General features: G+C 37.3%; 1 protein-coding gene across 4 annotated transcripts in view; it reads left to right on the forward strand.

Moving 5' to 3' along the window:
• LOC115217114 overlaps window positions 1-15,596 on the forward strand; it is a 295,576-nt gene that overhangs the window by 18,954 nt on the left and 261,026 nt on the right. For all 4 annotated transcript variants that reach the window (XM_036507465.1, XM_036507464.1, XM_029786713.2 and 1 more), the window contains exons 2-3: window positions 9,861-9,883; window positions 15,190-15,265. In XM_036507465.1, coding sequence (XP_036363358.1) covers window positions 9,861-9,883; window positions 15,190-15,265 — 99 coding nt within the window. The remainder of the gene's footprint in view (window positions 1-9,860; window positions 9,884-15,189; window positions 15,266-15,596) is intronic.

Genomic DNA, 15,596 nt, shown 5'->3' on the forward strand with positions numbered 1-15,596 from the left:
TAAAAGAGTCCTAGTATTTTTACGGTGATAAGGATTTTTAGGAGGATTTAGCTGCTATATCAGTATTATGATATTACCAAATAGCTCCAGCTTGGACATAAATAATTAGTTACATTGATGATAAGACTACTATCGTTCGCTAAAATGATCCTGCAGCCAGTTCGTGAACGGCAGGAATGAAAAAGCCATGGGTGCAATAATTTGTGGCTTTTAGTAGGCTTTGGGTTCAAATCTTAGGTGACTTAGCCTTTCGTCTTTCTGAATAATAATAATAATAATAATAATAATAATAATAATAATAATAATAATAATTTGGAGGGGAGGCAAGTCAATTACATTGACCTCAGTGCGTAACTGGTACTTATTTCATCGACCCAGAAAGGATGAAAGGCAAATTGGAACTCAGCGGAGTTTGAACTCAGGACGTAAAAGTGGAACTCAGAACATAAAGAGTAGGAGGTGGAGGAGGAGGAGGAGGAGGAAGAAGAAGAAGAAGAGAAGAAGAAGAAGAAGAAGAAGAAGAAGAAGAAGAAGAATAAGAAGAAGAAGAAAGAAGAAGAAGAAGGAAGAAGAAGAAGAAGAAGAAGAAGAAGAAGAAGAAGAGAAGAAGAAGAAGAAGAAGAAGAAGAAGAAGAAGAAGAAGAAGAAGAAGAAGAAGAAGAAGAAGAGAAGAAGAAGAAGAAGAAGAAGAAGAAGAAGAAGAAGAAGAAGAAGAAGAAGAAGAAGAAGAAGAAGAAGAAGAAGAAGAAGACGGATCTGTCCCGTATGCAATAGCAGCTGTTTAACATAACCCCGCAAGTCAGTAATGCCCGGACGCTGACCGAGTGCATGCAGAACTGTTTCGTCGCTCTGCGCGCACCTTACACAAGCTGTGCTTGTAGAATTTGTCTCGAACTGGTAGCACTGCTAAACCAAAGACATCTGGAAATTATCCATGATAATCCCCGACCGAAAGTAAAGACGTCAGTTTATAATCGTCTAAATCTAGAAATTTGGAGGATTGATATTTGATATTTTCTGGTACTTGATCATGTCATCTTGCCCGCTAATATTGTAACATTGTTTTCATTATGAAAGAGGTCAGACAGACTATTTCCTTGATATGCATGCATGTATGACCACCACTGCCCGGCATTCATTGTGATTGATCGCTAGTCACTAAACCTGTTTTATTTTTTCTCTCTGCTTATTTTTGTGTTCCTTTCTGTTGAAAAGCGTAGGCTCGAAACGTAAAAGATTTTCTCACTTCCTGAGCGTTAAACTAATACATTTGTTTGTTGTTTTCACACTCGTCTTCGTCTTCTTTTTTCGTAAATTCCAACTATGTATGTATATATGCACGTGTGTCTGTACACATACATACACGCTCATGTATACATGTATGTATGATTGTACGTATGTATGTAACATACATACACGCACACATACATATATGCACATTCATACATGCATGTATACGTATATATAAATATATGAATGTATAAATATATACATAATATATATAATATATTATATATATATAATATATAAAACACTCTCTCTCTATCAAACACACACACATAGATTATATTATATTGTTATCGTATGAGATTGGTGGATTCGTTGATTCGTTGCAGAGCATAAATGTTGACAAAGGAATTTAAATGGTAGTATTATATTTATTAATCATTTATAGTCGTTTCGATAATTGGTGAAATTGATACAAGAGATTACATTCTAGGTTAAACTATGCTGGCTAACCCCAGTATATGTAGATAAACTCCAGTTATTAAATTTACTATACTTGGTTAATCCACACTTGGTAAATGTGGGTGTCCTTATAAAGACGGCATAGTGTTAGTAGAGAAGAAATAATAAATTAAAGTATCTGGAGAATAGAGATTTACATATCCATGTTATATTATATAGTTAACTTCATCTTAGTTTATCAATACCAACACATGTTTCTGCTACAAACCAATGCACACTGTAAATTTTGCATGTTAGAGTGTATTTTGATGTTAAATTATTCGTACAGCTTCATCAGGGCAAATTTTAACTATATTTAAGATATCCCGTGGACTGAATATTTGCCCTGATGAAGCTGCACTAGTAGTTCAACATCAAGATGCACACTAAGATGCAAATTTTACAGTGTGCTTGCAGTAGAGACATGTATTGGTATTGATAAAAAAAGATGTTATTAACTGTATATTGCAATATGGATAAGTAACTCTCTATTCTCCTGATATTTTAATTTACTATATATAATATATATATATATATATATATATATAGTGCAGATGGTTGGATGGAAGCATGTATTATGTGCGTATGTATGTATGTATGTATGTATGTATGTATGTATGTATTTGTGTGTGTGTGTGTATGTATGTATGTATGTATGTATTTGTGATTTAATCATTGTGCTGTTGAGATAGACAAAATTATTATATTCTTGTTTGGGAATGTTTTCGAAGTCTCCGTTTTATGGAAACCGTCTAGTTTTGACATCAAGTATTTCCATAAAATGAGAATCCAATGTGGACACAGCAGTATCCGGAAGTAAGAGATTAACCAAAACTGGAAAGTAATGTCCACTATGAGGGAGTGAATATGATAGCAAACAGTTTCTTGTATATAAGAGAAATGGTGTAGGTAACATAACCGGGCCTCGATAACACATGAGTGTAGGGTTTTAGTGGACAATAGATGATTTTGCGCTAAACGCATCGTGTCATTCATCTACAATGTAATGTTTCTGTACAGTACTGCGCACATTATAGAAACATTTTTTACTAATTTGAGATATTGACAGAAAGTAGTCGCCTGATGACTGTTACTCCAAGTACAAAAATGTCATTGTTTGGCTTAATTGGTTATAACTAAGTAGGAATGTGAATGAGAACCGTTTTGTAATTGTCATAGCAACAAGTCTCTTTGCATGAGACTGAAAGATGGCAATTTTTAGAGCACTTAAAATGTAATCCCTACGTAAAGTGGTTTTGGGCAGAAATAATCAGTAGGCGGAAAAGAAAACAAACACCATCACCACCACCATCACCACAACAACAACAACGATAACAATAATAATAATTCTTTCTGCTATAGGCACAAGGCCTAAAAATTTGGAGTGGAGATTAGTCGATTACATCGAACCCATTACATAACTGTTACTTATTTTATCGCCCCCAAAAGGACGAAAGGCAAAATCGACCTCGGCGTGAATTGAACTCGGAATGTAAAGACGTACGAAATGCCACTAAACACTTTGCCCGGCGTGCTAACGATTCAGCCAGCTCGCGCATTTATTATTATAACTGAAGACGTCGCACAGTATTCAATATCGTGATGTTGTTGATTGAAGATATGGTGTCTGCTGGGGGTTTGTACTGTCTGTCAAATCACAACAAGGACCCCAGACAAACAGTACTTTACGCAACATGCGTGTAGTTCCAAGTAAAACCAATTTTTGTAATACACTTAGATTGTAGGGTATTTCAAAAGTTTCCAGATGTTTCTTCAGGTTGGGTGGTATTGAACCCAATGCTCCGATGACAACAGGGACAACCTATATGTTTGACTGTCGGCGAGCTGGCAGAAACGTTAGCACGCCGGGCGAAATGCGTAGCCGTATTTCGTCTGCCGTTACGTTCTGCGTTCAAATTCCGCCGAGGTTGACTTTGCTTTTCATCCTTTCGGGGTCGATAAATTAAGTACCAGTTGCGCACTGGGGTCGATGTAATCGACTTAATCCCTTTGTCTGTCCTTGTTTGTCCTCTCTGTGTTTAGCCCCTTGTGGGTAGTAAAGAAATATATATGTTTGACTGTCGTAGCTGCCACATCTCAGCCATCTCAGTTCTCTGGTCTCCATATTTATCAATCTTTTCCTCTTTTCTTCATGATGCTACTTTGATTATTAAGCATTCTTGTTTGTCCCTCCTAAAGGTTACTATATCCGACCTTCTGTATTCTAACACCTCGTATGTCTGCAAGTCACAGAATATCTTTGTCTTCCCCTTTTCGTCCATTACCTTTTCCGGGGTATGTTGGTACCAAGCACCCACTACCTCGTATTCATTCTTCCGGCATAGTAGCCAGTGAAGTTTTAGGGTTATCTTGTGTCTGCGCTTGTACTCTTTCTGCATAATATTTTTACAAACACTAACAATGTAAACCACGCTTTCTATCCTCTTCCCACTCATTCTGCAGAGGTTCGTTGCACTTGTGTGGTATATATCTCTTTCATTGAGTTGGTATTCAATGCTTGGTTCTGGGCAACGACAATTAATCTTTCAATCTTCTTTTTAAGGTCATCCTTGCTGAGCCCCCGCCATGTTGCTTCCTGGTCTTTCAAGTTGTCAGTTTCTTCTTTCTCGTTGACTATTCGTGATTGGAATTCATTAACACTCTCAAGTCCGTTGCTGGTAAATCCTTCTGCATTAGCAGCATACTGTAGCAGGTCTTGTTTGCTGTTTAATAAATACTTTGCCATGTTTTTCTTTCACTCTCACTTTCCTTTTCAAATGAAACTTGAAAAATTCGATGTGACCTCTACGAAAGAGGAATGTATCTGTCCTCATTCCTTTCAGTTACGTCCACTAGACAACCTCTTTCGCCAGCTAACAGGCAAAGGAAAACTGCATTGTCTTCCCGATTGAAGGAGGGCGGTGGGGCAGTCGTCTCTCTGGCCTCAATCGGCAGACGGATCTGTCCCGTATGCAATAGCAGCTGTTCGACATAACCCCGCAAGTCAGTAATGCCCGGACGCTGATTAAACACTTACAAATTACGGAGGTCCAACATGTATGACTTCACGGGCTGACGGCTATAATAATAATGATAATAATAATAATAATAATAATAATAATAATAATAATAATAATAATAATAATAATAATAATAATAATAATAATAATAATAAAACTGATTGGAAGTGTTATCATGTACATTGTTTTGTCTTGGTATAAAAGATGGGCTACAGCAAATATTCTGCTCAATACCACAGATTTGCTTGTCAGTTGTTTGACCTTAACCAGTTGAGCATGTCCCTTAGTGGCTGACGATATGTGCATCTCTGATCACGAGAAGAAGTAGTGGGGGAGCATCATAGCCATGTGTTGAGAAGGATTCTTTGGGGTTTGAATAATTCACCTCTGGAAACATGGGTGGTTCTTTCAACATCCTTAAACAACCCTTATTCAGAGACCTTTTGAGCGGGATGGGCTACTCAACCTGAAGAAAATTCTAACTGGGCCCCACCTGCAAGGTCATGTGCTGTTTATCTTGATATGAGATCACCATGTCGCGCACATATGGTTGTGATGCATGTGCCTGGTGTACCTTTATCAGACGGGTAGTCATGATGGGTATATTGGGCTTCGTATATTTTACCCCAGTGTCATTTTGATGGCATGCTCTGCTCGCTCACTCAATAATAATAATAATAATAATAATAATAATAATAATAATAATAAGGATCTTTTCGGTTTGAACGGCAGTTTTTAACATAATTTCTAGGTAACTAAAACATTTTAAACTTCGTATACTGGTAGAATGTGTTTATAAAACATCTTTTTCTCTTGGCTTTATTGAGAAAATTCTATAGTTTGTAAGATATTTGGTCATTAATTTCTTGCATTTCTGCAATTTCAACCAACCAATGACCGTCTATTGAGGTGAAAAGATTCTGTGCCGTATGAATATGTCCCTCGTTTAAGAAACAGTTTGGGTTTATTTACATTTGTGAAGAAAAAAAGATACCCTTCCCTCACCCCTAACCCTAACCTTAACCCTAACTAACCCTAAATCTAAAATAAATTGAAATGCAATAGATCGATTCTAGGGTCATAACTATGGGTGTCATATGAAATGGAAGATTCGGATGATGATAGGTGCAAGTACCTTGGGATCCTGGAGCTGGACAATATCATGCATAGCGAAATGGAAGACAAGATCATCACTGCATATTTGAAACGCCTTAAACTTCTCTTGAAGTCAAAAGCTCAACGCAAGGAACCTTGTGACTGCCATCATATGGGCTGTTGCTGTAGTTCACTCTATTCTGAAATGAACACGAGCGGAGATTAACCAACTCGATCGCACTACGGGAAAGACAATGACAATGCATGGTGCCCTCCACATTAAAGCGAACTTACAAAGACTTTACAGGAAGAGGTGTAAAGATGGATGGGGCCTGATTAGCATACGGGAGAGCATCAACAGGGGAAGAAAAAACATGGCAGAGTATTTGCTAAACAGCAAACAAGACCTGCGACAATATGTTTATAGTGTAGAAGGATTTACCAGCAACGGACTTGAGAGTGTTAACGAATTCCGATCACGAATAATCAACGAGAGAGAAGAAACCACCATCACAAAAAATACAAGCAAATGATAATAATGCTAATGATAACATGCCTTCCCCCACGTGAGAAGAACAAGGTTACCCTTAGCTACAACTACATTCAGGTCACCGTTTGTCAAAGTGTAGTACCTGTAAGCCCTCCCCGAGACCTAGAAATACCAGACAGTTCCCTTTAGCCTTGGTCAGCAACCCCTCTAGAGAAGGTGTCTCAATAAAAACACCGGTTGTTGTGCCACTTCAACATCAAAATTCTCAGGAGTGAAAATGTCGAATACATAGATATAAAACAATGGACTGAACGAGACTGCCACTAAAAACAGTGTACACGAGGGTATGTAGAGATAGTGTCACGATAAAAATACTAGTTAATTTCGGTTGTTTTCTTTTTAATAACTGTTTTGTTTCTGTTCACATAAATATGACATCTCACTGTTCAAAGAAGACTTCAAATGTGACTGGTAGCCACTTCTCTTGAAAATCGACCAAATTTGGCATCGTGGTGTTATCAAGTGCCGACAGGAAAAAGGCTTTGGCCCCCAAAGACATTCATGCTGTGACATGGTTGCTACATTAGGAGATGACATTCCAGCTTTATCAAAATTGCCAAAGTGGGCAGCTGAATTTAGGAAGGGAAAGGTCTGAAAGTCTTGCAGCTGCCACCATCGACGAAAATATTGATTGTGTTCAATGTATGCTGATGCAAGACAGGTGATTGATTGTAAATCAAACAGCCAATGTTATAAGCACACCCCGTGAGAGAGTTGAAAATATTATGCACAATGAACTTGACATGACGAAGATTTTTGCTCGGTGGATGCAACATCTTTTAACATTTTATCAAAAGGGCACGAGATTGATCACATCAGAGGAAAATTTTACATTCTCTGATGTAAATCTTTGAACCTTTCCTTAGGACCTAGGATGAGTGTTGGTTTCACCACTTTGAGCTAGAGACAAAGAGACGATCCATGCGGTGTAAAACACCCTTATTCACCAGCTCCAAAGTTTTTTGGGTGCAAAAAGCATTGTGATTATCGATTTCCACGCCATCAATGGTGAGTACTATGCCAACATTCTGAGGCAGTTACGAAAGGCTATCAAGACCAACCGCCCTAGAAATCTGACAAAAGGAATCGTGTTTCATCAGGAAAATGCTCCAGCACACAAGTCTTTGGTTTCAATGGCTGCTGTGCGTGACCTTGGGTTTGAACTAGTTGATCATCCTCTCTATTCTCCTTATGAGTGTCATCTAACTATCATCTTTTCTTCAACATACAAATACATTTGACTGAGAAGTATCGCATTGATGATGATATCATATCTGCTGTTGACGACTTTTTTTAGCATCTGGGTGAAAGCAACAGGATCCAAGCATTGCAACACCAATGGAAGAAGTGTGTAAACCATAAAGGGGACTATGTTGAAAAATAAACCTCATTCGGTCACATTGCATGAGATAATCCTGGTCAGGCTAGGAATTTTACGGCCGCCCCTCGTACAGACTTTTATTGTGGGTATAATAAAAATGTGAACACATTCCCTCTGTGCTATGACATAGAGGCTAAATTGGTCTAAGCATGCGGTTGACAGTAGATACAGCTGCTACTGATGCGCAAAGACAAAACAAATATGGATTTAGCCATACCTCTACAGCCGCTGAATGGTTTTGTCTGTTATTGGAATACATCTGTGCTTTTTAGCACTATGCATCTATACGAGAAGTTTCTAAAGACGAATACGGTAGCATTGTTACGTGGTCGCTCATAATGCTACAAATAACAGTAAAGCCTTGCTTAAATCATATTCTATCAACTTAAAAGGAAATATAGATAAACTAAGTAATGTAACTGGGTCAAAACAGACGGGATGGTCATGGCTGGAACGCATTTGAGTTTAGATTCGTTCTATCAAGTCTGACCTAGGGCTAAGCTGCCGCTACTGCTGCTGCTGCACCTCCTCTCCTTCTTCTTCTTCTTCTTCTTCTTCTTCTTCTTCTTCTTCTTCTTCTTCTTCCTCCTCCTCATACTACTACTACTACTACTACTACTACTACTACCGCTGCTGCGACTACTACTACTACTACTACTACTACTACTACTACTACTACTACTACTACTACTACTACTACTACTACTACTACTACCGCTGCTGCGACTACTACTACTACTACTACTACTACTACTACTACTACTACTACTACTACTACTACCACTACTACTACTACTACTACTACTAGTATAGCTCTATACAGAAAGAATCAGTATTTTATATGGAGATCTTTTACGATAGCGATGCTGTAATGATATAAAATAGATAAAGTTCCAATAGATTACTCAGAAAACCTTATTGTTTGTGTGTCATACTGTATTAGGTTTCCACTACAAACAAATTGCAACACGATGTCATGACTAAGATCTTTATCGTCGTCAGGAACAGAGGTCTTCGAACAATTCTGAAAAGATAACATTCTCAGTCGTTGGTAGCTAATGGCGCAGCAAGTGACAGGCGAAGATTAATTAATGATTTATCTTTGATCTTTTACTTGAGTCGATCGAATCGAGACCAGTACTTATTATTTTTTAAAGCCTGGTTCTTAATCTATATTTTGTTTTGTCGAATTGCTAAGTCATTGGTACGTAAACACACCCTCATTGGTTGTCAAGCGGTGGCGGGGGATAAACACAGACACAAAGACAGAAAGACACACACAAATAAATACATACATACATGCATACATATATACATACATACATACATACACACACACATACATACATACATATATACATATATACATATATATATATAAATATATAATATATATATATATATATATATATATATATATATATTATATATATATATATATATATATATATATATGTATATATATATATGTACACACACAACAGGCTTCTTTCAATTTCTGTCTACCAAATCCACTTACAAGCCTGGAACCACGTAGTAAGGAAACAAACTTATTATCACACAGCCCCGCCAATGTTGAAATTCCCAGTACACTTTCAGTAAAAGTATATTGAACGATATTGTCATTAATGGATTATAAGGATTAAAATGAACTATTCAGATAATTAACAAATATCTCTGAAATGACGGGATAATCACGTTTGAAAATTTTTTGGGTTAAATGTAAACACGATCAAGAGTTGATCTAAGGATAAGCAATAATTTATTACTTACATTTTGCACTTTTATTTCTTAATTCAATGTCTTCTTTATGATAGCAACAGAAAACACATTTTTTCGTTGTTGTTGTTCGCAAGCGCATATGTGTGTGTACAAACAATATTTTATCAGCAACTAAATTCTAACTTCACAACTAGACATGTGACACAATGCTCATAAAGATAACGATGAGGATGATGCTGGAAATAAGAATGAGATAAACAATGATAAAGATGATGATGTTGTGAAGATGGCCTCGCTGGTGGCGATGGTGATGATGATGTTAACGACCGTATAAGAATCTAATCATCTCTTAATTTTTTTTCAGGGTTATTTGCCAAGTCCCTTCAAGTAAGTAAAACTACATTTTATTTATTTATTTATTTTAGAAATTTAATAAATTTTGAAAGCTGCTAATGCTACAGTGACGGTGTAAATTTATCGGTAAAATCATTTTGGCTTCAAATTTTGGCACAATGCCAGCAATTTCGGAGGATGTTGATTACATTTACCCCAGTGTTCAACTGGTAATTATTTTATCAACTGCGAAAGGTTGAAAGTCAAAGTCAACCTCTGAGGAATTTGAACTCAGAATATAAAGACGGACTCATTTTGTCCAGCGTGCTAACGATCTGCCAGCTCGCCGCCTTTAACTTTAAAATCATATTGATTCAATTTAAGACAAACTTTGACATTTCAACATTAATTGTTGATGTAAAACTTAAAGAGAATGAATCTTTACAAGGTTTTATATTCCGTTTTATTAACAGGCAGTGAATTAGCGCAATCGTTAGAGCGTTGGATAAAATGTCTCACCTTCCTCGTTCCAAGTCTCCAACTTCAAATCCCGCTGAGGACAACTTTGTTCCTCATCCTTCATGCATGGGCGGTAGATAACCGGAGCTGTAAAAGAAAAAAAATCGGACCAAGTTGCTTGCAGTTTTCGTCTCGGCCCTTTGTGTGTTCAGTTCAAATCTCACTATGGCCTACACTGGTAGTAAGCTTCATCCATTGTCTGGTTTAACACCACCACATTAGTTTTTTGGTTCTTTAGCGGCCCCCCACTCCTTTTGCAACGATTCGAGCCAGGTCTTGATTAAATAATCAGTATAATAATCTTTTGTCGAAATGTCTTGTAATTATGAAGTAGCTCTGTTATCATATTTCCATGCAGTGTAAGGCCACGAGCTGGCAAAATTGTTAGCACGTCGGACAAAATGCTTAGCGGCATTTCGTCTGGCTATACGTTCTGAGTTCAAATTCCGCTGAGATCGACTTTGTCTTTCATCCTTTCGAGGTTGATAAATAAAATAAGTGCCAGTTGAAGACTAGTGTTGATGTAATCGACTATATCCTTTCCCTAAAAAAAAAAAGAAAGAAAAAACAGTCATTTTGCTTACAGTGGAAATATAGAGTAAAAATAATAGAGGAAACAAAGATTACTAATAAGTATTTTGTTTGTTTGCCTGTTCTTGAAAATCAAAATTGCTTTATATGTGTTTTTCATGAAATCTGTGGAGCGATACATGTCATTTTTAGGCCATATGCCATTCTTCAAATAGATAAACTATTTGGAGCTAACGTAAGTGGTGAAAAATTTCGACGTAGGTACTATTCGGATATCAACCAGTCCACTTCAGCAATCCTCAGTAATCCTTCAGTATTCCGGAGACTCTCCATAAATTAACTCAACCTGCTAGAAATAACGGTTAAAAATCGACCAAATTACATCCTACAGTTTTTGGTGGTACTCACATTACCATGTCTAAGGAAAAACAGGATTTGCTTGAAGGCGATTTACTTGGAATTAAAGCAATAGCAATTACAAACAATATGTTAGGCGCTGGGAAAAGAAAGGTCACGCTGTGTTGACCATATCTTGTTACACCACATGAAGTGCCACAGATGACCCAACAATGCATTAAGGGCTATAAAATGAGGCTCTTACGGAAGATATATTCTAAAAAAATCAGGGATCCTTTTTAGCTTTTATTGTTGAATTTTTTACTCGGCCCAATGATTTGACTGCGGCCATGTTGGAGAACCGCTTTGAAGAAATTTGGTCGAACTTATTGACCCCCAGTACTTAATATTTCATAAAGCTTGATACTTATTCTATAGGTGTCTTTTGCCGAACCACTAAGTTAAGGGGACGTAAACATACCAACACCGGTTGTCAAGCGGTGGTGGGGAACAAATGCAGACACATACAGATAGACAGACACACACACGCACATATATATTAGGTATTCCATTAATAAGGTGGGGTTTTTTATACTTTTATTTTTCAGAATTAAGATAAACGAAGTTCTTTTTTAATCTAAAATATACTCTCCTTCATTTTCTACCATGATAGACTTGTAAGGCCCCTCTTCCAAAATTTATTTGTTCGTGACAAAAAATGCTCCTCCAGTACTGTTCTGCCCTTGTCCACAGAATTTATATTTTTTCCGTCCAAATGATTTTGAAGACTGCAGAATAAATGATAATCAGATGAGACAATGTCCGGCGAATATGGCGGGTGGCGCATCGTTTCCCATTCAAACTGCTCCAGCCTTTGGAATGTCATCATCACTGTATGTGGCCGAGCATTATCCTGATGGAAGAACACCTTCAGTCTTGAAAGCAAAGATGGTCGTCTTTTTTTCTAGCGCTGACTTAAGCCGCTCAAGCTGCTCGCAGTTAATCTCCTTTGTTATCGTTTGGTTTGGGTTTAAAAGTTCAAAGTGGACTAAACCTTTCATATCCCACCAAACAGATAACAATACCTTGCGTGGGTGAAGACCTTTAACCTGCTTTGCCGGTGTTTCTCCTTTCCCTACCCACTGTCTTCAGCGTTTGACATTTTTATAGAGAATCCATTTCTCGTCACCAGTCACTATTCAGTCCAAAACAGGTTCATTCGTGAGACGTGACAGCAAAGAAGAGCACAGATTCACTCTTTGCGCGCGATCAAACTCGGAAAGTTTGTGAGGAACCCATTTACCCAATTTGATAACTTTTTCGATGGCACGCATCGATTGGATGACCAAATTCATGCTTCTCTGCTAGTTCCTCAACAGTTACGATGGGATTTTGCTCTACCAGTTTTTGCATGACGTCCTCGTCGAGCTCTGCTGATCTTCTAGGACAAGGACCGTCTTCTAGGCTGTATTTCTGGAACCACTGTTGACACTGGCTTACGCTTATTGTCCGATCCCCATATACTGCATTAATATTCCTCGCACTTTCCGTTGCGTTGTTGCCTTTATTGAACTCATAAAGCAAAATATGCCGAATATGTTCTTTTGTCACTTCCACTATAGCTTTGAAAAATAACTGTTAAAATTGAACTGCACTCTTTAAAACTTGCACTAAGAATAAGTAGAAGGTAAAATTACTATCTGCTAATATAGCGAGTTCCCCCTCCGACTTTTAGTTCATGCAATTGAAAACGCCGCATTATTTATAGGATGACCCAACACACACACACACACACACACACACACATATATATATATATATATATATATATATATATATATATTATGTATACGACAGGCTTCTTTCAGTTTCCGTCTACCAAATCCACTCACAAGGTTTTTGTCGGCCCAAGACAATAGCAGAAGACACCTGTCCAAGGTGCCTCACAATGAGATTAAACCCGAGACCTTGTGGTTAGGAAACAAACTTCTTACCACACGGACACCCCTGCAGCTTGACAAACATGATATTGGTGTTTGGCGCCATTTTAGTAAGTCATGGCTATCTGAGAAGCGCATAAAATTCGTCCTGGTCAGTGTCGCTCGGCTACTGTTCAGTTAACACAGTCTCTCAACTGTAAATGATTTATTTCTGTTAATATTTATTATTAGAACATACTGTTTTTTGTTTATTTCTGTAGGCAGTGGGATACTGTATAAATGACTTGTTTACTTCAGCTCATATTTATCTATGCATAAAGCAACGTCCATAATATCAGTGAGGAATGTCACGAAGAAGAAGGACGTTAAAGAGTACGCCAACGGAAAATTTGTCAAAATTCCATCCTCATGGAGCAAATGAATTGCACCGTCGTGCAGTTTCAGCATAGGAAGCACAGTGTATTGGACTTCAACGTAATGTAGAGATTGTATGAGATGAGGGTAGAAGGGTGAGAGGAAGGGAGGGAGGGAGGGAGAGAGAGAGATAGAGAGAGGGACAGACAGACAGACAAACAAACAGAAATGGAGAAGGGTGGTATAATGAAGACAATATCAGAAACGATAGAAAACGTCTCCTGTGGAGGACTATGTGAGATGGTAACAGTCTAAACTTGCAATAAAAATTATGACTTTTCTCAAACATTATTCCAGCAACGCCACTTATATGATGTTTCCGTTTCAATTTATCTCGGAAGGTCTAAGTTCAAGCTTATAAATGAAATTAGTATTAGTATATATTTCTTTATTACCCACAAGGGGCTAAACATAGAGGGGACAAACAAGGATAGACAAAGGGGTTAAGTTGATTACATCGACCCCAGTGCGTAACTGGTACTTTATTTATCGACCCCGAAAGGATGAAAGGCAAAGTCGACCTCGGCGGAATTTGAACTGAGAACGTAGCGGCAGACGAAATACCGCTAAGCATTTCGCCCGGCGCGCTAACGTTTCTGCCAGCTCGCCACCTTCAGTTAGTATTAGTATAGTACTATCGTGTCATCGGATATTTGTAGTTTTGTATTTGCATAACATTCCTACTATATCCATTGTGCGTCTTTCTTAATTGTCTTCCTGAAGCTTGTTTTAATGCAAAACCGAGATTTGGTTTATAAAAAAGCAAAAGAGGATATCGCAAATAGAAGACGACTAGTTTCTCAAACAGACAGAGTCAGCGACAACAAAGGAGAGAATTCGGAACAAATTAGTCTGATGAATATATTACGAAAAATGTAACATTGAATTCAAACTTTGGCACAAGACCAGCAATTTCGGGGGATGGGGAAGTCGATTACATTGTCCCAGCACTAAACTGGTACTTATTTTATCCACCCAGAAAGGATGGAAGACAAAGTCGATTTCGGCGGAATTTGAACTCAGAACGTAAAGACGAAGAAATGCCGCTAAGCATTTTGTCCGGCATCCAAACGATTCTGATAGCCTTACACGAGAAATATAATATTGAGGAATAAAGTCGTGTCTGTTCAAAACGTCTGATGATTCCATAAACATCAAAGAATGTGTTTATGTATAGATTCTTTCAATCAATTTTGAAAGCCAAAGTGGGCAGAATGTAGGAAAATACAGACGGCATCTTTTGGTGACTAAACTCTTCATTATAACGCATTTTCACAGTTTAAAAACTATTTTATGTTGTTAGGTGATATAGAAATTACTATTTCCAGAGGTTGATGGAACACTAGCACTATACTGAAATAGAAAAATTGAACACAGTCGTACAAGAATCATATTGAAATAACAAACTAATATCCTAGATACACTAGCATCATGTGTTAGCATTATGTTAAAATAACTTACTATTACCATAAACCTATTAGCACTATTTCAACATGAATTTTTCAAGACATATATCGCATCTATTTTATATAATTCCGTTTTTTTTTTGTTTATTTTGCTTAATTTAAAAAAGTTACTGTGACACTTTATTTTTAAAATGTTACTATTTTCTAATTAAAGGATTGCCCTAAAATGTACGGTGGAATAGAGGGTCATAGTGCTTGCGTCGCAAAATCTTCAAATACGATCACATCTGGTAAGATACACTTTTTGTTCCTTTCATTCAGTTTCATTTTGAGATTGGCAGGTACAACAGCAGCAACAACAACAACAACATATTGAATCACTATCAGTTCCAATCGTTACAATTTGCCGGTAAAATGTTTTGTAATGTTTGTGCTCAGATTCGTATTGTGAAATTTGTTGACGACGAACATAAATATATCTTTTAATAAAATGTTAGTCTTTCACAGGAATCTTTCCTAAACGGATTATTACCTTTATGACAACATTAACTGAACCATGTAGACTTAAGTGTTTTGTCTAGTGTTACAACAGAACCGAATATGCGGTGGTGATTTGACGAT

Source organism: Octopus sinensis, linkage group LG11, assembly GCF_006345805.1.
Source record: "Octopus sinensis linkage group LG11, ASM634580v1, whole genome shotgun sequence".
Taxonomy (NCBI): domain Eukaryota; kingdom Metazoa; phylum Mollusca; class Cephalopoda; order Octopoda; family Octopodidae; genus Octopus; species Octopus sinensis.